We start from the raw sequence: 25,171 nt of genomic DNA, 5'->3' as shown, positions 1-25,171 counted from the left end.
GGATTTTAACTGCAGTAATCTCTTTCATGTACTTAAAAATAAGCAATAGGCTAAAAGTTACTGAACTAGCCTGTGGTTACTGTTGAACTTTTTGACTCCTACTCAGAAAAGTGTAGCACACACAGTATGTATTCAGTTAGAAACTTTATTTCATACAAATATGACCACAAGCCACACTTTGTTAGCTTCATTAGGCCTGTATTTTTTTTTTCTTCTTACATTGGATTTTGTTCTTTAAACATACTTTAAACCACATTTCTATACAAATCAACACAGCATACACTTAAAGTATTTCTGTTGGTCAGACACAATCACATAGCAAGCATTAACCTCCAAACAGAACAAAACAAACACAATCCCACAAAAGGTCATACACTTTATAAGAGAAATAATAAAACAAAAAGGCATCAAAGACAGAAGAATGTGATGATCAGCACATAAACTGGATCATTTTCCACAGCAGTTGAATGAGAACAAACAATATTATATACCACATATCCCACGATCATAGAGGATGAAGTGTGATCTTTCCACACAAGATGCTTTACTTTCATAGAAAGAATGGAATTCATTTAGTTAATTAGAAGATATATCTATTTGACTTCACCAAACGTCTTAGAGAACAAGCAAACGAATCAAAGCAAAACACGCATTTTAGTCATTACAAAAAAATCTGAGCTACAGAGTGAACGCGGAAACACTTCGGCGAAATAATGACGACTATAAGTGACAATCTGGATACAGCTGTCATCGTAAATTGTGCTTTTTGTCCGTCAAGTCTCACCTGGTTTTTTAAGTCCTCCCTAGCACATACTACCATGTTACTGTTACACTTGTGCTGGAGGTCTGATCCGTGTCAGTGGAGTGGCACATCTGCTCACAACACACATGCTGTAATGCCGGTGAAGCACTTCAAAAAGCTTCCTGCAAACAGTCAAGTATTTCCTGTTTATCTCAAAACAAGACCCAATGGCTCTTCCTCAGGTCATGAGGCATGGTTTCAGTCTTTTTTCTGTCCCTCATATACACACACACACACACACACGCACACACACACACCACATGCGTGCACAAACACACAGAGGCTAAGGGCTAGCTCTGATGCTAACTTCATATCCCTAAATAAACATGATTTTGTTTTTAATCCCCACATTTTGCCTTGCAACCAACAAACACCTACGTTGAATCGTCTGCGGTGTCACTCACACAACAAAGAGGTAAAACTAGAACTTTTCATCCTGCATTCAATTGCATACTCCGGTCTTCCGTCGACAAAGACCTTGAAATGAAGTGCATGTGGGCGAGAGGTGTGCTGAGGTGTAAAGCCCGCGTCTTCCGAGTGCAGCTTAGACAAAGTGCGTTGGATAAGTCTTGGTAAAGCCACTGAGGGAACATGAGCAAAGGGTGCAAGATCCTTTCACCACAACAGCAGCAGCACTCAGTGATTATGTATGCACACACACACACACACGCACGCACACGCGCACACACACGTAGCCGTACAGAGGACTTCGCAAACCAAAATTCTTCATTTTAAGCTCTTCTCAGATCTGCTTATCTCCACTGTTCCAACTCAAGCATTATCTTTGACATTTACACATATTTTAATACTAAAGCTGTGGAGTCTGAGGTTCAGGAATGTGTAAAGCAAGGAATATAGATCGGTGTGAAAAAAAAAAAAAAAAAAAAAAAAAAAAATCGTACAAGGCTTAGCAGTTACTGTTAAGTGCATGTTAACCTGTGACCAAGCATACAAAATACCGATTTGAAGTATTTCCACATTTCATTGGTGATAAATTACATTTTCAGACAAGCAAAGGCATCACGATAGAAATCAATAATTTAACATATCAATTATCATAAATAATGACTGCATTGTTAACAAAACACACTTGATTCGCCAAAGCTTGAATAACAGAATAAACATATTAAAATAACAGCGAGACAATATAGCATGAAGCTGCTTCATTTTCTTGGTTTTTTTTGTTTTTTTTAAAGTCAAACCTAACTGTGCATCATCACATACTTGTTGGCGAAAGTAAATCCCAGGCATGACCTTGAATATTAAATACCAAACATGACTCATTCAGTATGATATTAACTACAGGGAGAAAGTGACCATCGGAAATATGTTCGCGCCTCCACCAGCAGTGAACTCGTCACCACAGTGAGTACACATAAAAAACTGAAAACACCCTTTCCTACAGCAGGATCCTAGAAAGTTTATAGTCACTATTTGGCAGCCACTATCACGATTTTTACTTATTTTGTTAGAACAGAATAAAGCCTCCAATTAAAGGCTGGCTACCAAATTTAGGCAAACTTAGCATCCACAGCAAAATATATTCGGCACATGACTAGTGCCTGTCTTGTTTTAATGAACAGTGTGTCTTTTCAGCTTTGAACACTTCATTTGTTAAGGATGTTCAGAAAACGTCCTTACTCCTGAAAACGATGTCTTTTCCTTCTGCCCGGCTTTAGTGCATTCTGGCTAAGAGCTCAGAGTATAGTGCTAAAGGCTAATGCCTCGCGTGGGGCTTCAGTCGCTCTCTTGATGGTAAATGCAGACCATCCTCTTTGCTAGAAGTTAGAGAGAGAAAAAGATCTTTATCCCTGTACAGTGGTGGGGACTAAAGAGTGTCTGCTGGGCCAATAGTTTAGGTGGTGATTAGTCTTTTGTCTCCCAGGGATTATTCACCAGGATTTACTGTTCTGGAGAAAACATCCACTCATCTAAAATTACAGTTTACTAGCTTTTTCTGTGTTTATGCTCACATTCCTGTTACTTTTGTAGAGCCGTGTGAGTTTCTGTGTTTGCATCGGTTGGGAGTATTACAGGGGGAAGATGGGGTTCCAGTCCATGTGTTTCTTTGCAGATGCATTCAAGTGCCCGCTCCATGTGTGTATACATGCATATGTATACCTGAGTGTCCATGTGTGCTGGATTACAGCAGTTCATCAGGGTTGATGTCTGGTATGGGCTGTCTCCAATAACAGAAAGAGCTGTACTCTGGCATGACAAAGGCCTCATTCTGCTCTTTGCTCAAAAGAGGGAACACATGCTCCACCAGCTCACTAAGCCTGCCGTAACTATGGAGGAAAAGACAGGGACAGAAAGACAGAATGAGAGATAAAGAAAGTGAAGACAGAGAGTCAGAGAACAGCAAGCACTAACAGTTAAAACACCAAAACATGGCAGTTATTTGTAGCTAGTAAGTGATCAAGCATGGACAAAATCAAATTCTTAAAAAGGTTGCAAGAAAGTAAAACTTAAAGCCGCATTTACTGATTTTTTTAGCCTCTTGGGGGCAGCACAACAAGCTGTGCAAACACAATACTGACACACAGTATTGTGACCTCACAAAGTTATTATGGTGAATGTGTTAGCAAAGAGTTGCCTATTTATACATCCATCAGACATGCAGCAACGTTGGCTTTTGTTAGAAGTCTTGTTTCAGTCCAATATTCACTCTCCTCGTAGCTGGTTTGGTCTCCGTCATCTCCTGAGGGAAATATCTGGCTCATTAGCGGCTAAACGCTCTACTATGTTCAACAGCTAGTTGCAAACTGTCCGCCCTTTGATGTTGAGCAGGAAGTGTATAGTGGGTTTATCAGCTTTTAGCTTTGTTGCTGCCTCTGGCTTGAAACAGGGTGGATGAGAGCGGTGAGAGTGAATCAAAACAGTTCGGTAAAACCAAAACAATGACCCGAAAGATGCTTAATCGCCTCATAGAGCGAAGGGGAACTGCTGCGTCAGGGGATAATTCTCTGTGGGTTTGTCAGTAATTCTGATGGTATCAATGTCTTGTTCTTTACAGTGAAACAGACAGGACCAGTAAGTGAATGTACTCACGAGGACTTGTTGCCCTTTGTCTGCTCCTGGATCAGCTCTCCCTTGGGGTTGACTGTGAAGATCCTGCACACTGGAACTCCCACCTCCTTATAGGCAAACACATCCTGTACAGAGAGACATTAACAGTCAATATTTTTCTATAATATGTTAATAAGCACAAAACAAGCTTATATTTTTAAATATAATTTGTTTAAACACACCAAATGCTGATTTTTCTTCTAACATACAGTATGTTAATATACCCGTAATTTATATATTAAAAACTGACTGGACCTTTTAAACACATCTGAGAAGAGAACTCACTTGATTATGTAATTTTCAGAAAGTAGTTCTCATGCATAATACACACTGATACAATCCGGCATAAGCACGTTAATAACATTAACCACAAATTTCCTGTTTGTGTTCCACCTAATGCACGTAATGGTAATATTTCGAGAGTGAATGTTTTGGTGATCAAGTGCAAGACTGTTTGTGTGTGTTTGTGTGTGTTATTTTATTTTTTTTGTTTTCTCTGGCTAGCGTCACAGACAGACAAAAGGTTGTTAGATGGCTGTCCCAATACTTCATCTGGGTGTTGGTGTTTATGCAGCTGAAGACGGGACACTGTGCCCAGCTTGAGCTCCCCTTCCACGGATGAAGTCACATGGGATCATATTCCGCCAGTGACCTCAGCTCAGGTTCAGCCCAATACTGATTTCATATGTTTTTGTCTGCTAATTGATAGCCAAAGTGTCACGTTGATCTTACGATACATCATGACTACATCGGCTTCTGGAAAAAGCAGCTCTCTGACATGTAAAAGCGGCCTCTTTAATGTCTGGAAGTCTGACATCTTCAAAAATCCATTAACTCACATTAGTTCTATTCCCAAAAGCGGCGTAGAATGGCTGCTTGTTATGCTGGAACAGATTCTTGATGTCAGTAAGGCATTCAATCTTGAAGATCTCCGGTTTCTTCTCGATGACTTCCCTGAAGCAAAGACAGTTTGATTAGAGCAACACATGTGTGTCCTTACCGCGGGTCAAACTATGGAGAGTTAACTTAAATACTTGTTCTTAATCTTGGATTAAGTTACAGGAAATTTGAATATTCTGGATGGAGGTTTCAGTTCTCTAAAGAGATCACACACAAAAAAAAAACTGTGCAGGTTGCTATGGTTACATGTTAACTGTGATGTTCAGCAGTGACAGTAACAGAAAAAGCCCACTGCCACCCTGTATAATTAAACAGCAGAGCAGGTAACTGGATGGAAAGTTTATTTATTTGTGCCAAAAGTAGACAGAGCATGAATAAAACTGAGGCTTTAACTATGTTTCATGAATATGTGGCATTACAAAGCCTGTTTTCTGTGTGTGTGTGTCTGCCTATTTAGAGGAAGGGAGATGGTTCAATACTTTAGTGATACCAACAAGCCATTGACATTAATGTCCACCCCAAGCTACGGCTGAAACAATGTGTGTAGTGTTACAGCTGTTTAATTAACTTGATGTTGATATCACTGCCATTTCACAGTTTATTTGGAAAACATTTGCTGAGCTCCGGAAATGCAAACAATGGAAACATCTAAAATCTTGTTTACTGAGATCAATATTTTTTCATTGATTTTTAAAATGCTCAGTGTAAACTCACTTAGAATAAGCTAAAAAAAAAAAAAGACAGCTCTCTCCTATAATAACACTACACAGAAACTGACAAGTTGCCATTCTCACAAGTCCACCTACTGTAGCTAATTACCTGTCAATCACACATCAAGAGGTGACACGTTGGAATTAATGATAAAAAATATGAGTATGTTTCTAGGAGCTGATGGCAGGGCAACCAACATCTTTATTATTTACAGTTATTTACATGAGTTTTCTGTAGCTGTAACAACCTCATCATATAAAATGATCATAATAATGAATGAGGTTTTGAAGAGTGAGGAGGATTTTGACACACCTGGACATATTTCATGTGAAATTAAGATAAAAAGGATTTAAGTTTGAAGGAAGACAAAAACAGGATTTTGGGATACTGAGTATTGAATTTATGCGATGACTCTGGTATTTGGTTTTAAGACACTGAAAGTGTGTATACTCCTTGTACCTGTGGAAGGCAGAGAAGAGGCTGCTGGGAGACAGCATGAGAGGTCCCCGGGGCAGGATGGTGCCTCCATCGTTGACCCACTGCAGGTAACCCCTTGTCATGTCCGCCATGCCAATAGCCCGCGCTGAGCAGTACAAGAACTTGTAGCCATTCCTGCCGAACGAGGAGAGCAGTGCTCATTAACACTTGTTCCAATAGAGTTTAATATCATGACCATCATTAGCAGCTACTAAGAATAGCACTTTAATTATATCAGCTATATTGGTTACTTTCATAATGTGCAGAAATCATACCGATTCAATGAATCTTTTACTGAGGAGAGATCATTAGGAACCATTATTACCCATGCTCACTAGAGCCTATTTCCTACTGTGTGTATTAAATTTTCTATTCTCTGCGTGACTAAAGAAGTGAAGACAAGTTCAGATTTTCACTGCAGATTTAACACAAAGTTTTTAAACCCCTGGAAGAAAATACAATGACGATAGTGGTGAAATAATGACATAGGAGTTTCATAATTTTTTACTTGATTATAGTTAAACTTACTGAGTCATCCACCTCAAAGCAACCCACACAAACACTGGGCAAAAATATCAACTCTGCAGTGGGAAATTGGAAAATCAAACCCAGACAGTGCAAACCACTGACTGACCATTCATCTTTCCTCTGTAATTAATCAGTGTCGTCCTGCACTTACTCAGCTACTGAGTGGTAGAGTTTGGCAATGCCCTGGTGGGTCCAGTCCTTCCCCAGCTGTGGCAAGATCTGTCCAAACACATCTGACCTAAAATATTAAACAAATACATGTAAATATTACTGACATAAAGAGAGGAATTCCCCCATCTGTCAGTTACATTACTAAGAACCAGGCTCCAAAAATGTAACAGATGTACAATGTGAGAGCGTGAGAAAGAAAGTGCGTGAAAGAAAACATGGAAGATCGGTAGTACAGGCTGTTCAAAGGAGGTCACATAAAGCACCATAACTACTTTATCATTTCATCATAAATAGAGAATATTATGGACTGTTCTCCGCTAATGAGGATTACAGGCCCATGGGGGAGGCACTGTCTCAACCTGAGCTTATGGCTGTGTGTGCTTACAGACTGAAATGTAAATGGGCTCATTATAGCCCCCCATGCTCTTCGCCCTGTTACTCAAAGAAAGCCACATGTCATAGGTTGGACTAAAGGGTCACAGAGATAATAAGCTCAAGTCAATCTGGACCTGTTTGATGTTGACCACCTTTGAGCCTCACAGAGTGGGCGTAAGGAAAGCAGCAGACATTAATTTTGTGTCAGAAGAGATGGAGCTAGCTTTAAGCTAATTAAAAAGCTTAACATAAATAGAACAAGATTATGGACTTCATTATCATCTGCTATTTGAGAAAGATTTGAACATGGCAATGAAGCTGCTCAGAAAATATCCATGTAAAGGGAAATGAAATGATCTCTAAAACTCATTTATCATCCTCCTTGTTTTCTGTCATTTAACTCTACACTAGTGTAATGCCCGTTCAAAATGTGCCTGTTTGGAACAGGGCAATTGCTTATTATTTCTCGAGAACCACATGTATATGTATAAATTGACAAACGTATCAATTAAAACGATAAGGATTTAATACATTTAATAATTTAATAAATGGTTTTAATCCAGACAGAGACTTCAACACTGAATTTCTCATTCACAGGCTTTCTCTTTCTTATAGAAAGCTTTCCAGTCTGTCTCTCTGTCACTCGCTCGTGCACTTTTTAAAATGAGTCGGGAAACCCACAACAAAGCCTAACTTTTAACTTTATCAAATGAAGACGTCGTCCCCCCCGCTCTCTCATGGCAGGGATGTATAGCTCTGATCATGAAGCCCAGAAGCCCCGCCCCATCACGGCAGAGAGGAGCGGTTGATTGCTTGTTTATTCAGAGTTTAAATTTATTAATATTAATCGTGCTGCGTGTCCAAATTGCACCAAGTTCTACACTGCACTCCGTTTGTTCCACAGCAATGCACCTGCCAAGTGTGGAGTTGATCGGATGAACGGTTAAAGAGATACGCGAAGGACACGCACACATACAGACACACAGACAGAGATTCCTTCCTTTGATAGATGTAGATGATCAAACCTATACAATGTTAAAGTTAATACAACTTCATTCACCTGCTGGCCTGCACCTGTGATCATACTCATCATCATATAAGGAAGCTTATTTCACAGCATGTGCGCTATTTATAGGCACACAGGACTGTAACATTGCACTGCTACAGAAGCTGTGTCACTAATACATGAATTATTCCCTTTCTTGCAATACGGAGGCTTGCAGATCATGATCTGAGACTGGTGTGGTTCAGGTACTTTTGCGTCATTTGACTATTGATCTAAAATTAGATATCCATTAAACAATAAATAATAATAGATGAAGAATGCTTCTACAAGAGATGTGTATAAGGAAAAGATTACTCCTCATATACATGTCTAATCAGTCTTTGTTATCTATTAATACAGTATAATACAAGCAGCTGTTATCATACGCAGTTGAAAGAGCAAAGTTCCCATGCATTGGTGGATAATCAATGAGCCCTGAACAATATAAGGGTGATTTATTTTACGGTACAGTATCAGACGCCAGAACTGTTTTACCCTCACCTCACAAAGTCAGTTTGCTCCCAGAAATTGTTGTTCAGTATTTACGTGTACATGTATGTGCTCTGTAGAGAGGCACGAATGCTCAGTAATACCTCACTGTATGAGTTATGAAGGGTTGTGAGTGACTTAGAGGGACGTACTTGGTGATGGTGCCGTCAATGTCAGAGATAATGACTCTGTCATCCCAGTTCCACAGGTAGATGGTGCCTTCACAGCGGCATGTGCCCTGGTATTGTGTGGTGATGCTAAATGTCACATCATTAGGCCCCTCCTTCAGTTTCAGACTGGCCTGGTAACACAAAGAAAACAGTGAAGCCATCTGGAGGCACAGTCTCACAATTTTATTCACTAATGTGTTCAAACAGTGACTGTATGATTTGTTTTTCCACAGCACAATGAAAATGTAAAGGTCTTCAGAGCCCCCTACAGACTACTATTAGGGCAAACACTATGCAATCCATAGCTAGCCAGCAGGGGGAGCTGGCTAGCTATAAATAAACCCTTTGACAAGTAAAAGTCCCAATGTATATTCTTCACTGCAATATGAAACTGTTCAATCTTCCATTATGAAAACCAAGCCAGATCATCATTTGAAAATTAAACCGTCTAATAAAAGTACAAGTTAATAAAATATGGAATATTACAAAGTTATTACAGAGTTAATGCTTCCTTTCTAAGAAGTAGGGTAGATGATTTTGAGGAAGGACAACATGTAAGAATGTACTTACTATCTGATCAGAAGAGAGGCGTAGTGACTTCCTGTAAGTGTGTGGGCTGGGGTGATGCTGACCATCAATTGGCTGCAGTCTCTCTTGACAGGATGCAGCGCTAACCTCCTTGCCCTCTTCATCGCTAGATGAGTCTCGTGCTTTAGGCCTACAGAGAAACAACAACAGTTATCAAACCACCTTCGTTTCTTAATCAAAATGTAAGGCTTTGGGACTTAATATGATGTATACCAAGAGCTGCTTAGTAATAAAACTGCCAACTACATTTAATTGGACATGTCAAAGAAAATGTATTTTTATTATCCTTGTCTATGAACTGTGTTATGCTCAGTAGACAACATAATTTTCTCCATGTGAATCACTGTTTGAAACTTATCTTAACAGCTTAATTACGTCAAAACAAACAAGCTATATCAGATAAGCATTAGTCAACAACTACTGTGCTAAAAATTTGGTGAGTGTTTTATATACTCAGAGCTCCTGCCTTATAACCCTGGGAAAGCACCTGACTGTTGGCTGACTCCATTCTTTGTCTGGCAATATAATGTGATTGTGCAGAGCTATCATGAAACCGTGGATTTATGAAGCTGTGGATTTCCTTTCAATGCAATGCCAGGGGTTCAGTATGTCACTGAATTCACTCCACATGACACAGGATCAATAAACACTTGGTAACACTTACGGTAAGACCAGCTTCTCCTGAGATATGGAGGGTCCTTCCTCCTCCAAATTAGACTCCTCCTTTGTTTCAAGCTTAGTCTCTGACTGGAAAAATTAAGAAATCCCAAGACAAGCAACACAATCAGGCAAGCAGATATAAAAGCAACACTGTACATATAGTTGTGACTTTTACAAAAATTATGGTGGTTTATTTTGTAGCACAAGCTGTGTCCTCATGTTTGTACATATCATGACATGTGCACACCTGCTTGATTGTACTATCCGCCCTTTTCCGCCAGAACCACCAGCGGCCTGACTTCTTTGGCATTTTCTCCTTCACCCAGGCCTCCTCTGTAGCCTATGATAAACAAGAAGACAAAGATAGTGAACAGTGAGCTAGATGCCAATTTATCCACATCTAATGGCAACATATAGAAGACAATGCGAAAACAAAATTCCAATTACCTTTGGTAAATTCTTCTGAAACGCTTGTAGACTGAGAATCAAGGGTGCAGCTAGTGCCCAGTTATAATATCTGAAAACATAGACAGTTGAGAACCAATATTGACCATGTACTTGAAGAGATCATATTCTGCCCCTTTCCAAATTTAATATTTTAATTGTTGTGGTCTATTTACAAACATTTGCATGTTTTTATGGTCAAAAAGCAGCTGTACAAGCCATGGATATAGCCCCTCTGTCTCACTCAGCCTGAAATGGGCTGTTATGTGTCTGCTCTATGCCCCTCTCTTCTGATTGGCTGACTGTTTCTGAGTGACGCATGCCCAGGCCAACCAACAGGAAATGACTGTGTAGCACACGGAGTGCAGAGGAGAGAAACTAGCATGACCATAAATGACAACAAAACGCAATGGAGACCCTCACACTGAGCTGAAATGAAATAAGTGCACATAAATTAGGTAAATAACGTAGGCAATGGTAGGAGAAATGCTGAGCGTATTGTTGCGACATCACAACCTTACGGAAGTCCAAATGGCTCGTTTAAAGACACAATTTCTGATAAGGGTTGTGTGCATTTCTCAGAGCACTGAGAATTTTGACATTTTCACAGTATTTATATAGCACCTAGACCTGCTTTATAATCAAAAAAGAAATGGACATCTCCCTTTCTACAATATATCCCCTTTAAAACGTCTTTTTTGTACATTTCACTTGTGAAATTAAAACGTTTACTTACCTATTTCCTATCTTTACTACCAGGTTGGGGTTATCTATAATTGCTGGATTTTCAGCAAATTCATGATAGGTGATGATATGCTCCATGAACTTTTCTGCAAGGAGAGAAGAACATTAATTAAAGACAGCAGATGAAAAGGCCAGTCATAGTAAGCCATAACATCTCACTATAAGACACATGGAAAGGTCAGGAAAGTTTTTGTTACAGCTCCCGCAGCAGCTGAGGTTTTCCAAGTAACACTTAAAAAATAGTGTTTTTTTTTAATCATTTATCAACACATATGAAAAGAGGAAGACAGAGTGGTTGAGACACAAGAGAGAACAGTTCTGTTGGGATTCAACGCTAGTAAAAACGAGGCACATGTGGCCTTAAAAAAGGGAAATGTGGTAACAAGCATTTGCCATCAAACAGACGGAGCTGACTGTTTTTTTTAAATAGAAAAGAGCCTCTATCAACAGTGGCTAGACGTCTTCTTATGCAGCTTATTCAGTAGGGAGCGTTTTCAGTTATACAAAAAAAAGAATTTTAGCAGTATGTCTCTACTGATTGGGGTTAACTTTCTATCTTGCACAAAAATGCACTTTAGGCTACATTTTTTATGAGTGCCATTCTGATGTACCTTTGGATATTTCAGCGTTCTCTGTGAGGCCTCCACACAGAGAAAGAGTGACATCAGGGAGGTCGCTAGCTGAATCAGAAAGACACTCTGTCCCGCTGTCAGCTGCTGCACTTCCCACCGACTGTGGAGACTGTGAACCAGAGCGCATCTCCGATTCCATCCAGTGCTTAGTGGCTGCTTCAGACTCACTGGAGCAACAAAAACAGACCATGTCACAAAGGAATACAGAGTACAACACATCATTATACTGGTCTATGTCTTTCAAGGTTATTTTAGAGGAGTTTTTTTTCCCCTACTTATATTCAGTTTTAAAATAGACTTTCTGTTTTTAATTAAAAGAGGTCAAGCAATTAGGTGCCTCTTTCATAATCTAACCTCTTAGGAAAATATCGTGCAGCAACATCAGGTTCAAGTACATTCAGGTCATCAAGGTAGATATCCTCAGGACCCTGATGCTGGCTCCTCTTTGGGACACCTGCATTCGACAACAGAATTATCAGTTAATGTACAATTATCACTAGTGCTAACCAAGACTTGCCTCAGAATGAGCCAATTGACAATCACCAAACGTACCTTTCTTTTTAGAGGGTGAATCGCTCTGTTGGCTGTTGGAGGGGGTGGAGGTCACCATATTGGAGGGCAGGACATCCAGAGGCTCTATGGGGCTTACAGGACTCAGAGCAGTAGCAGTGCTGACAGATGTGAGAGGATTTACAGGTGTTACAGTGGTGATAGGGGTGCGTGGCTGTGGCTTGACAATGGTACACACTGAGGAGGCGCCGTCTTCCTTTTCGATCTCACTCTCAGTCTCCATGGCCTCAGAACTGAGGATTACGCGGAAGTGAGTGCTCTCTGAAGGGGTGATGGTCACTGTTTTTAGTAGTTCTGGTTTCTCTTTTTTGGTGATCTGGATATTGGGTATCAGGGGGGAAAAAAAGAGAGTAAGATAAGAGTATACTGACAACTATGTCCTCATGAGTGTTTGTAAAGAGAAGTGCTTACCCTGGTTGTTTCTGGAAATTCTCCCCAGGTCCACTGCATGTGGGACTCAGCTCTGAGCAAACTCTCTGAGGGCCTCACCACCAGTTCAGAGTCACTCTTTGGGGAAAAAGCCTGAGACAAGCCATGACTAAAGGGACAGATAAAGAAATGCAAACAATCAATAGGAGTCTATTTAGGTGTCTATGTCACACCTTTGCAAATGGACCCATGTTCTAATCAATAATACCTGTCATCTGCACGCCAATCTCCATCTGACAGCGGATAACCATCAAGGTTGGGCCTGGCTGCAGGTAATTTGGGGTCAATGTCTCGCATTGTGGTCACTGAAGGTGACCTGAATCAAGAAATACACATTCATTAATTAATCTTCCTTTAAATTGACCTTGGTTAAGCAAACAAGCACTGACCCTGAACCTACCTCGAGACATGTGCTGCAATATCCTCATCAGAGCTCAGGTCCATCTCAAAGATCTCCTCATTTTGCCCAGTGCTGGACATAGCAGCAGTCGTAGCAGCAGGTGCGTTAGCAGCAATAGCATTACCAGTAGTGACTGACATGGGTGGGGTCAGCTCCTCTCTTCGGGGGTCTCCTTTGTGCTTCTTCTTCCGTCTCTTCTTCTTTTTTGTAGCCACGGTACTGGGAGCAGGAGGCTCAGGTGGATCCTCTCGGTCAGCGGGGTCATCTTCCAAATCTTTTGGTGCCCTGTGCTCCACCTCTGAGATCCAGAACAGGTGACTTTCAGTGGGGATTGGTGAGGTGGCCAAGTGGGCAGGGACAATCTGCTAAAAGACCAGGCAAGAATGCAAAAACATACAGCTCAGGATACATTTTAAGTGTAAAACAAAGCAGCAAATACATATCACTAGATTCAGCAGAGTAAGGCTATGACTAGATCTATGACTAGTCCAGCAGAACAGGGTTGTTGCTGAGCTGTCACAATGTGACTCTAGCAAGCTTGAGCAATAGGTCATCTGTCAAATGTAGCAAGTGCATAAGGCCATTCAGACTAAATCAGGCGATGTGATGCACCACTGCAGGGTTGAGCAGAGGTGTGTGGGGGTGTGAGCATGTTTATTTGTGCTCTAGAACGTAACCGCTGTGAAACAATGAGAAGATAACGTTTTATTGATCTGATTCACCGGCTTTCTTGTTACCACCACTCCTTTTCTTCATTCACTCTCTAGCTCACTCGGACCACCATTGCTCTCTCTCACTCCCTGGTGCTCTCAGCTCTCCCTCTCTCTCTCTCCCTCTTTTTCTCTCAGCCTTTTTAAAATTAGTTGGGAAGCCGACAGCAAAGTCTAACTTTACTTTTAACGTTATCAAATGAAGACAAATGTCCTCCCCTCCTCCAAGTAACATTTTTTACCTCCCTCATGGAAGGATTTTACAGCTCTGCTAAGTCTGATCAATGGCTGTGATTGGCCACCGCAGCGTGACATCAGGTTGTGTTTCTCCAGAAGTTGACTCTTTCAAATGAAAGGGAGGACTGACGTTTTCACCACACCACCTGATTAGGTCTGAATACGGCCTAACAGTAGAGTAATTATTCCCACACACAAACATGCCCTACACTTGTTCCTCATGATTGCTGTGGATTATAATGACTGTAATATTGCTTTAGGGGGAAAAACATCTTGAGATCCTGAGAGTCTTTCTGGTATCCTGTGTACACAAACAATGATGAATCTGGTATAATATATTTTCCCAAATATGTGTACAGCATGTTCCTCAAATAAATCATTAAGATTGCAAGTCTCTGCTTGACAAATACTACAACAAATTAGAAACCTACAAAGATGTTTCAAAAAACTATGATAGATTTCACAAAATACTGTATATACTGATTCACTTAACTTCAGTGAGAAAGGAGAAATGCTTTCATTTTTTGGTTATCAATCTAAAAACATAAGAATAATTATTGTATTTTTCTAAATGGTTTTCCAAAAAGAGTCTTTATCTATCTATGTAGTCAGTTAGATGCTTACATTCTGCTGCTCAGCCTCCTGGACAAAAAAGGCCTCGCCATTGTCTCCAAGTTTCATGTGCAGCTCTACAGGCTCTCCATTCACTTCGATGTCGATCTGAAAAAAAGAAAAAAAGAAAAAAGAATTACAAGCTGACACCTCTGGACCAATGTGAACAATTGTGAAGTACTGGCTATTAGGAGGACACTGAAAATGGTGTTTACTAGCTTGCATAGCCTATATGCTGTCAAATCAGCACATATATACATTGATTTGTGCGAATCTCACTTGGCTTTTTTTAAAGTAATTTAGAAACAAATTAGGTTTTCTTTTATACTTCCAACAAGCTTTATAGAGGGCCTGTACGATAGCTACATAAAGCCCATCTTTCTCCCAAGGCTTTACAAAACCTAATAAGAGTATGGGTCCTCTGGGCTTGCATTCTGTGGAGCCTGCCAATAGAACAGGGCCATTCATGACCGCCAGGCGAACCTCCAGTGGACCTGAGGCTATTCAGAAACTTGACACCTCAAAAGCAAAACCAGGTCACGTCTGGCAGTGACTACAGATGAGTAAGGAGGAGGCAGACTTTGACTTACAAGTGCACTGCCCAGTCTGACAACCTGAAACCAAATTATCAATACGGCAACCAACATAATCTGTTTTTTTCCCCCCTCTCGTGATCTGCTATGTTGTATCTTTCCTTTTGCTGATGTCCTTTACTGCCAATGTGGTTTCTCAGCCAGCCTCGAGATTTAATTTCACCCCCTCAGGGTTGCTAAGGGGAATTTATGTGTGGTGTGTGATGGCTGGGAATTTCAATGCCCAATTAATAATGAGCCAGAATAAATGAGGGTCCTCTTCAACCTTTCACAGTTAGTGACAGGTTACATTCACTGGAGTGGCTGAATCTACACAGTCTACAGGATTACTGGAAACTGGTGGCAATAGATGCAGGACAATGCTCAAAATAAAGGAATAGTAGCTTCAAAGCTCATGTTCAGTTCTGACTAGAATAACAAAAAAGTGGAGTAAAAGAAAGCAGAAAAGAACTGTCTATGCATAGCTCAGTTGAGTTATTATCCCAAATGTTTTTAGAATCAAAAAGTACTTTAAAAACATTCCTGGTTGTCATCCAAAGTGACTAGTGCAGGGGGACAGACACACCAGCCACAGCCAAAATTTAATTAGTATTTGGCTGGCAACTACAGTTTCCCACTCTGTTCCTGACATGTATTTTTAAAAATCCAAAAAAATCAAATGATTTTTTTTTTTTTTGCTCCAGTAATTTCTAATAAATATATTTAGCAGCATCCCTTGGGGATCTGATAAGTGATCTCAGGGACACATGCAACTGTTACACAACAGCCCTTGCTGAGGCCTTCTTCTTCTTCACGTTTCCTCCCCCTCCCACACATTCAAGTTGTAGAGCTGTTGCCATAGGAACCACTCATTCATTCCTCCCTCTGAAGCCCATCAGCATTCTGGGTAGGTGGTGAGACAGTGTCAATCCCCCACGAATCATCACCCCCTCTGGTCCACAAGCAAGTAAATAAGCTTTCTTCAAGTCATAGCTCACCATTACTGTTCTAAGAATAGAGCAATGTGGTGGTAAAATAATATGTATCATGTATTACCAATTAGGCTACTGACTGACTACCATGTTATATCATTTTATATTTATATAAACTGATCAACTCACATAAAAATAAGGTTATCTTGATACAAATGCAAGCTTCTATTAAACTCCTACCAGACTGGTAAATGGGGCAACTTGTGTTCAGTGAGGCACACATATGACCCAAGCTGTCTATTTATAACTTATTAATGAAATCAGAACTGAAATAAAGTGCAGCTGCTTGACAGAGAAACAGAAACACAAGATTTTTTTCTAGATGAACTTGCATTCCCACACAGGTGTTTACAGTTGACCTGACTGATTGGACGCCTGCTCTGGTTGACATTGAGCAAAGCAATGCAGGGAATCAATCGGGCTGCCAATCTCAATGATGTCAATAAAGTGCATTTTCTACATGCCTGCACAGTCCTGAAAAGTGGTACAATCAAACAAATATGTGAAAACACCTGTAGGCAGACCATTGACGTGTATGTCCTTGAAGTTAAGACTTCAGTAACGTAAAACATAGTTGTCTGGTCAATTATTTTAAGTAACTAATGTTTAAGTTCTCTTGAGGAGTGATCAGACTGTATGAGAATTCAAAATATTAATTAAAATTACACATTGTGAGAAAAAGGCCTGCCTCTTTAAAGAAAAACAAGTTTCGTAGTTGGCAAACACAAGGTAGTCTTCTCTCAAATATGCAGTAAGAAAATTTCCTAATGTAGATCATGGACGTTTTTATTGAGCCCATAAGAGTTTAAATATTTACATGACGTTAACATAGGTAAAGGAGAGAGAAGAAGAAAGATAAATTATTTTAACCCACCACTTTCTCCTTGGAGCGCAGCACACCCAGCTTGCCAAAGCGCACGTGGAATGGTGAGCACTGGTAGGTGCCATCTCTCTGGCGGACAACCACAACATCGATGCAACCGGACAACGTGGCTTGATTAATACCCTTATACAGTTCTTTGACCGTTACCAGCACCTGACCTGCCAGCTGGCCCACGTAGTTCATGGTGTCCGCCTGGAGGGGGGACAAAAACAAAAGGATTAGCTGTGTTAAAGGAAAGACAGGATGAGGGTTCAGCAAGAGTCCACTAGAGGAGACAGATTTGGCCCCTACAAGTTGTGGAATCTCAAAGTTTTTCCACTTGATTTCACTTCTATTGCCTAAGTTTTCCCCCTTACACTCCAATCCACCGTTGTCTCTTCTTTTAACTATCCTTTTCCTGTCACTCGGGTTGTCTCATTTGTCCTTTGCTTTCATCTCTCTTCTCCCCTCACTGCCTGACTGGCTGCCCTGTGGTATCTGTTATCTCCTGACCTGCATACAGACTGCCAGAGTGCCACTGTTAGTCCCATGTCACTGGCCGCTGTCCCACAAGAGCAACATCTGAGAAGGGAGCTGACGGCTGGGCTGAAACAATGAGTAGAGACAACCTCACACAGAGTTCCCACTGCCATGGAGGCAGCTGACTTCCTGTTTACATTCATAAGCCTCTGCTAAGTATATCAAATACAATACTAAAAAGCCATAGTTCTGTGGCTGTAATTTTATGCATTTTCTCAAAGCACTTCTTTGTCACTTGGGACATACAAACTCTTTTACAAGCAATCTATCAAAGCTGCTGAATCAGAGAGAAAATCACAGCCAGGCCTAGGCTAATCATACATAATCACACAAACCTCCCCAGCCTTTCTGTGGCCTCTTCACTGAATTTACTGAGCTAGATTATTTGCTGTCACTTGTGCACTGTGACACAGAGTTCACAAAACTGCTGCTGCTTTAGCAAACATGATTTTGGTTTGCTCAGGTCAGGGTCTAGTTTAGTGGGGTTTGTAAACACATTACCCCTACTGACTTCATTGGGTTTATGTAACCTGAAATGCTCCTATCTCACACTGACCTTTTGTTCAGAGTCTAGCTATGAGAGCAGTGGGGGGTAGGGGGAGAGAATAGAGGCATCTGTGCAATGGTGGCATCTTGGTACGCGGGGAAACTCTGCCATGATATTTTTTTCCCCCGAAAGAGTATGCTATTGATTAGATAGTAGTAAAAATATTCATATATGCAGGCTACTGAGACTATTTTGCACCATTTATCGACACACGGAGAGGCAAATATCATGGAAATCAAACAGCCACCATTGTGAGATGACTGCTAAAAAGGCTGTAAAATGGTTTAGATGATTTCATAGAAGGCCTTCTGTCAACAACAAGAAGCTCTCAATTCTTTTTAAGAACTTCACCCCACACTTGAACTGAAGCTGGATGGAAAAAAAAAAATCACAATCACACACCATAATCTACAGCAAAACAACCAGTTTATTAATCTGACTAAGAACGTTTAAGCATTTAAAAGGTTAGGTAGGGATTTGTATTTAGCATTTTTAGTCCACAATAAAATTAGTGGGCCTATAGACAGCAAATGTGAAAATAGATCCACATTTTGTGTTGTCTTGTTTTTCCAATCAAATGTTTTAGTTCAATGCATAGATGATACCTGAAACCTACCTACTTTAAACTTAAATATGGGGGGTTTATTTACAGTGTACTGTTGACTGATACACATAAAATCACTCAAATATCAACCATGGAGATAAAACTGCAAAACATAGATGGAATAATCTCTGAGGGACCAATAAAATCAAACATGGTCTGAAACATAAACAAGACTAAGAATCTACAGCCATGCTAGCAGCTCTGGGAGGTTGTTCTTGACCGAAAAGTTCACCTCAGCACGCTAACATGCTCACAGTGATGATGCTAGCATGATGAACTCTGTTCACATCTTAGTGTACTGTTTTAGCATTTGCTAACTAGCACTGAACATCAACAACAAGTACAACTGCATCTGATGGGAATGTAATGAGTTTTTCAGGTATAAGGTCATAAATTGATTTGATTTATTGATTGGGACAGTGTGCAGCTTTAAACATTAAAGATGCACTGCACCAGAGTTGGCTCAAAGCTAATTTGCATTCATAGTCCCCCATAATCAAAACATACAACAGCACAACAACAAACAGTACAAAGCAAAAAAAAAAACAAAAAAAACTAAACAAATGTAAGTATTGGACAAAATTAAATTTATCCTGATGATGGTGCTAGACAAAAGGATCAACAAGTGATTCCAAAAGTGAAGGACCAACCAACCGACCTGCTACCTGCTGCTACCCATTGTCTTTTCCTCCTGTCAGTGTCAATTCAGAAGTAGGACACACAAGTAGCTATATTGCCAGACCAAAAACTACAAATTAAAAAGAGGACAGGCTTGGTATTTTGGATATGAAATAATTACAACATCTGACAGGGAAATGCAGGCATCTTGGCCTAACTGTTTATAAAATTGAGATACTCAATAAGCATTTAATTTCTTTCACTGTCTAACTTTAATCCCTAAAAAAACAGTATTGTGTGAAGCTCTTAAACTCACATCATCCACCTGAGTCACTGTGGTCAAACAATAGGCCAATGAGCCAGGCAAACCCACCAAACCAAACAATACGGGATGACTAATGCTGTAGTTGACCCTCCAGCTTCAGGCCAAAGCTGTGACCAATTAAGAAACCTGTCAACACTGACTCACCAAGGACCAGGAGGACTTCAGAGACGGAGAGTCATCCTGCTCACTGTTGTCTGTGGTGTCTTCTGTGTTGCTTTCCAGATGCTCCCTGTCCCCCCAGGATCTTTGTCTTTTCATCACTGTTAGTGGAGCACGAGCTCTCACTTTTCCTAACTCAGGATACTCCACTGGGACCAATGTTTTTCTCCCACAGATTATGATGATAATGTCTGGCTGCCATCCTGGATCCAATCTAAAATACTCCCCACCTTATCACCTTGGAATAACCTCCCCAGAGGTAAACAGCAGTACACCGTGATATGACGCCAGTGGTAATTATGCAACACCGTCATAAACTTTGTCAGTGTTCTTCTTGGTTATTCTTTGCAGGATGTGCATTTCTGCTCATCCAGTCAGCTGACAGAACACTACAGGTTCAACCAATGGGATGGCCCCTTCAAGGTGGCGGTGTATGACTGATAAGGGATGGCTAATTTCTGTGAAGGGCTAGGCAATGTTTTTTCCCTGATAAGGAGGGCAAGCTCAGGGAAAAAAAACTCTGCGGCGTGATGTTCTGGCACACACAGTCACATGTACGATACAATCGTTGCTGCGTGTGCTTGTTATTATGCATGACTAATCAAAACAGGAGGGAGATTGTGACATTCGTTGGCTGCAGGAGTCAACCAATGGGATATTCAGCACAATGGACTTATTGATTTTTTTGTTGGTCATTACCCTGAAACTTTTTGACGTCCTGGACACGTGAAAGCAAAACTAAACAGGTGAAAGTTCTGTAGAGGGTATAACCTCTGCAAGGATTCGTTCACATTAAATATCACTCCAGCTCACTAAAATTAGCCCAGGTGCAAATTTTAGGCATCAGTGCCATTTGTGCACTTAATACAGATAGAGCGGGTACACTCATGAGACTGTAGTCCAAATTCAACCACGTTTTTGTCATCAGGAGGTTCTGTGTGGTATGGCTTCCAGCATCCTCATGCCTGGTTTAGCTCCTGAGTGAAAGCCTAAGATACACATAATGTATGAGGCTCTTCCATCCCTGGTGCCCCATCTGCTAAACCCTTTGTAAACATTATCAAAGAAAACATGCAGGCCCACTGAGCTGAAGGCTGTTGGGTTCATCCTCCCCCTGAGCCAGCCCACGATCTGCTCTGTGTTCACAGATTTGACAAGAGCCATGGAAAATATATAAATAGTTTACTTTCAGAGATGATTTTAGGAGTTTTAAAAAGAAAAGTACCACTTATATGCTGAGTTAACAGTAGCAGTAACTAAACACACAAAGCAATTATCAACAAAGAAAGTCCTTGACCTTAAAAACTCCATGCATGTACCAATTAAAAATGACAAGACAAAGCATGTGAGTATCATGGTCATACCTACTCTAACTACATAATTACGGTTTACATCTGGAAAGATCCAATGTACAATTTGCTTTGACTGGGCGACAAAAGAATCAGTACTGACTGACTGCACTGGCCAACCAGACCACAAATGGTTCACGTTACACACTTTCAAATATTAGATTACACCAAACTGCACCAACATGAGCCTACTTAACACGTGTGTTAAACCAACCGTGACAACCATGAGCACAGACAGAAAAGAGAGGCGTTTTAACACATTGTGCAGTGTAAGAAAAACACTGTTTTTTCATAGGAATTCTTGAATGAATAATTCAATTCCATGTCCTATTTTCAGCCAAGTGCCAAAATTGCTGTTTGCTTTGAATTTGGGGACAGTCATCGCAGTAATAGCCAAAACCTAATAGTAATTTGCCCACGTAAGATCGAGGCTACACCCTGTGAGAAAGAGGAAGTCAAAAGTTCTATTTATAGTGTGTTTTTTTTCTAAAAGGTTAAAAATGTACAACAAATCCATTATTTATCCAGTCTTCATCTGCTGCAGTAAATTTATAAAAAGCAAGTATGGGCTCATGATTTCTGAGTTCAAATCCGACTCAAACTCACTTTGTTTTGAGTAAAAACCAAAACTAAAGCAATTAGCTTGCAGGTCAAACAATATTGAATCAACACCTCTCACAGTTTCTACAAAAACTGAAGATTGATGAAAATGAGAGGGGTGTGGTATTTCACTATGTTACTGCATGAAATAAAGTGAGTTCAGATGAGTTAAAATGTACAGTACTGTTGAGGGTGATGTCATGGCAACTTATCTGAGTACTGTAATGTTACCTTGGATAACAGTTTAGTGATAGACTGTGAGGTGTCACTGATTAAGTGACACAGTATCAGTGTGGGATTATCTCGCTTTACACATTTACATAAAATGGACTGAAAAAGGTTTTTATCTCACTTGAAGTGAAGAAGTTCTAACACTAGTTTACTGGTATTGTGAAACACCACACACATAGGAAGGTGATTTGTTAGTTTGGCAAGATGGCAGCAATGTTTGCCAACACAGACGTCTGTAGCGAACTACAAAAATGTGAATTAACACAAAATGCAAGCTAGCCAAATCCAAGCATATCACACACATTTAATGTTAGCCTTAGCTGTTGAGGCTAAAAATGCTAATCCAGAGGTTAAAGCTAACAATACCATAGTGCTTGCTTAATGGGATGTCACCATTACACAAGCGCTCGAACGCAGTGGTGAAAGAAGTATTTATATCCTTTACTTAAGTACCAATACAGCAATGTAAAAATACTCCATTACAAGTAAAAGTCCTGCATGAAAAAACCCGCTTGAGTAAAAGTACATATGTATTAGCAGCAATACGTACTTAAAAGTATTAAAGTAAAAGTATTCATTTCATCCCTGACTGTTATATTATTATATATGACATCACTAGATTATTAATACTGAAGCATCAGTGTTAGAGCAGCATGTTACTGTTGTAGCTGCTGGAGGTGGAGCTAGTTTGAACTACTTTATATACAGTTAGCTAGTTTAGTCCAGTGGTTCCCAACTTAGAGGCCAGGCCCATCCAAAGGGTCACCAGATAAATCTGAGGGGTCGTGAGATGATTCATGGGAGAGGAAAGAAGAAAAGACACACAAAGATACACAAATCTGTTTTCAGTTTTTTCTCTAATCTTTGATTTTTGGTGAAATATTGGATCAGTTGAACATTTATTGAAATGAAACCATGTGAGAAGTTTAGAGGGAAAAATCACTATTTGGTGGAGCTGTTAACAACTCATAAACATCTGAAATGTGACCCCGACTACACACTGCTTTATGTAAGAGGATGAAAGCCAAAAAGGTTGGAAACCACTGGTTTAATCGTTAACAATATGTTGTATTTTAAAACCTTGTTATATTATCCATTGTGTAAAATCTTCATCTGAGAAGTAAATAATGCTGTCAAATAAATGTAACTAAGTTAGTGGAGTAGCAAGTACAATACTTTCCTCTGAAATGTAGAGTGGAAGTATAAGCTAGCATAAAATGGAAATAACGTTACTCAAGTAAAGTACAAGTATCTCAAAATTGTACATAAGTACAAGACTTGAGTAAATCTAACGTAATTAGCTACTTTCCACCACCGCTCTTACGTTAAGCTACATGAACTGAAATTGAGGAAATAACAGTGAAACGAACAGAAAGCTAAAACGAAAACATAACTTGTCATTATTATGGGCCGTAATGCTTGTTTTTCCAAACCATAATCGACGGAGCAGAGAAGAGTAGACCGAGAAATAAATGAATGGGTCTCTGCTAGCTGAGCTGTTACAGCCAGTTAGTTAACCCTCAGCTAGCCGTGGCGTTTACATTACCGTTAACAGCAAACGGTGAAACGGTAACAGGCGAGAGTCCCCTCTATCGCTACGTCGCCGGTTTCAATGAAAAGCCGTCACGTTAATTTGTAGACGGTTAAATTAATTTCAAATCTGGTTGCTTATATGTCTCTGAGTTAAATGAATCATTCGTAGGCTAAAATACGTCAGCTAGCTTACAGGCTAGCTAACATTAGCTGACGGTAGACTCAAGAGATATGCATTTTGTATCACAGGCAGCGGCGAACAGCTATGTGTGAGAAGGGTTAAAATCATCCAGTAGCTTACGATTTACCTTTCGGTTACTTCAGCGGGATGCTGCCGATGAGGGATGTTGTATGTCTTCAGTGAGTCCCCATATCTTTGCCCGTGAAACTCCTCTAAAGCCTCCTGACGTGTCCGTCCCTGGACCACCGTGGCTGACTGCTGGTGTGGCTGGAAACAGCGAGCTGAAGTTGATGGGACAGGGAGCCGCACAGTGGCTGCACACTCACACAGCTGCTGCCAGTATGTCAGTAATAATACCCAGGGTCACATTACTCCAGTTTATGGTCGAACTTCCATTTATTCCTTTTAGCACGACTTTATTGGATGATATTTATTGACAGCTGTAAACCTTTTTCACAGCAGCACACATGTCAAAGTAGGAAATGCACAGGTGCAATTAAACAGTGGTGGAAACTAATAAATACATTTACTCAAGTGCTGTACTCAAGTACAATTTTGAGAGACTTGTACTTTACTTGTATATTTCTATTTTATTCTATTTTATACTTTAACTTCACTATATTTCAAAGGGAAATATTGTACTTTTTATTCCATTCCACTTATTTCACATCTATAGTTACTAATTACTTTTCAGATTAATATTTTACACAATTGATAATATAACAAGCTTTTAAAAAAACAACACATTGTTAAAGATTAAACCAGTGGTTTCTAACCTTTTTGGGTTTTGTCCTAAAAAAGCAGTGTGTAGTCGGGTCACATTTCAGATGTTTATGAGTTGTTAACAGCTCCACCAAATAGTGATTTTTCCCTCTAAACTTCTCACATGCTTTCATTTCAATAAATGTTCAACTGATCCAATATTTCACCAAAAATCAAAGATTAGAGAAAAAACTGAAAACAGATTTGTGTATCTTTGTGTGTCTTTTCTTCTTTCCTCTCCCATGAATCATCTCACGACCCCTCAGATTTATCTGGTGACCCTTTGGAGGGGCCTGACCCCTGGGTTGGGAACCACTGGAATAAACCAGCTAACTGTATATAAAGTAGTTCAAACTAGCTCCACCTCCAGCAGCTACAACAGTAACATGCTGCTCTAACACTGATGCTTCAATATTAATAATCTAATGATGTCATATATAATAATATATCAGTCAGGGATGAAATGAATACTTTTACTTAAATTCTTTTAAGTACATATTGCTGCTAATACATATGTACTTTTACTCAAGTGG

General features: G+C 40.1%; 1 protein-coding gene across 4 annotated transcripts; it reads right to left on the bottom strand.

The window, feature by feature from the left end:
• Positions 1 to 131: 131 nt before the first annotated feature.
• On the bottom strand, positions 132 to 24,180 carry lpin2 (lipin 2). 4 transcript variants are annotated; one of them, XM_067606267.1, is made up of 20 exons: positions 24,004 to 24,180; positions 17,202 to 17,402; positions 14,776 to 14,871; positions 13,205 to 13,569; positions 13,013 to 13,120; positions 12,787 to 12,913; positions 12,358 to 12,691; positions 12,160 to 12,259; positions 11,785 to 11,972; positions 11,166 to 11,259; positions 10,433 to 10,502; positions 10,233 to 10,325; positions 9,990 to 10,072; positions 9,308 to 9,455; positions 8,720 to 8,868; positions 6,639 to 6,725; positions 5,942 to 6,094; positions 4,711 to 4,825; positions 3,854 to 3,957; positions 132 to 3,090 (listed from the first exon to the last, which is right to left on the bottom strand). In XM_067606267.1, the coding sequence occupies exons 2-20, from the start codon at positions 17,391 to 17,393 to the stop codon at positions 2,946 to 2,948; spliced, it is 2,751 nt and encodes a 916-aa protein (XP_067462368.1). In that variant the 5' UTR covers positions 17,394 to 17,402; positions 24,004 to 24,180; the 3' UTR covers positions 132 to 2,945. The 4 variants fall into 4 exon arrangements, with proteins under 4 accessions (XP_067462368.1, XP_067462366.1, XP_067462367.1 ...); XM_067606265.1 differs by lacking the exon at positions 24,004 to 24,180 and adding an exon at positions 19,968 to 20,479; XM_067606266.1 differs by lacking the exon at positions 24,004 to 24,180 and adding an exon at positions 19,968 to 20,479 and having other exon boundaries at positions 13,205 to 13,566.
• Between the last annotated feature and the right edge of the window lie 991 nt (positions 24,181 to 25,171).

This window comes from Thunnus thynnus, chromosome 12 (assembly GCF_963924715.1).
Source record: "Thunnus thynnus chromosome 12, fThuThy2.1, whole genome shotgun sequence".
Classification (NCBI taxonomy): Eukaryota; Metazoa; Chordata; class Actinopteri; order Scombriformes; family Scombridae; genus Thunnus; species Thunnus thynnus.
Note: the sequence above shows the minus strand (reverse complement) of the source record. Positions and strands in the feature narration are given on the sequence as shown.

Coding starts and splice junctions, on each gene's coding strand:
- lpin2 (XM_067606265.1), bottom strand. CDS start 20,081: ATGAAAAGACAAAGATCCTGGGGGGACAGGGAGCATCTGGAAAGCAAC. Junction 12,692..12,786: donor AATTTCCAGAAACAACCAGG/GTAAGCACTTCT, acceptor CCCAATATCCAG/ATCACCAAAAAAGAGAAACC. Junction 10,326..10,432: donor TTCAGAAGAATTTACCAAAG/GTAATTGGAATT, acceptor TGTTTATCATAG/GCTACAGAGGAGGCCTGGGT.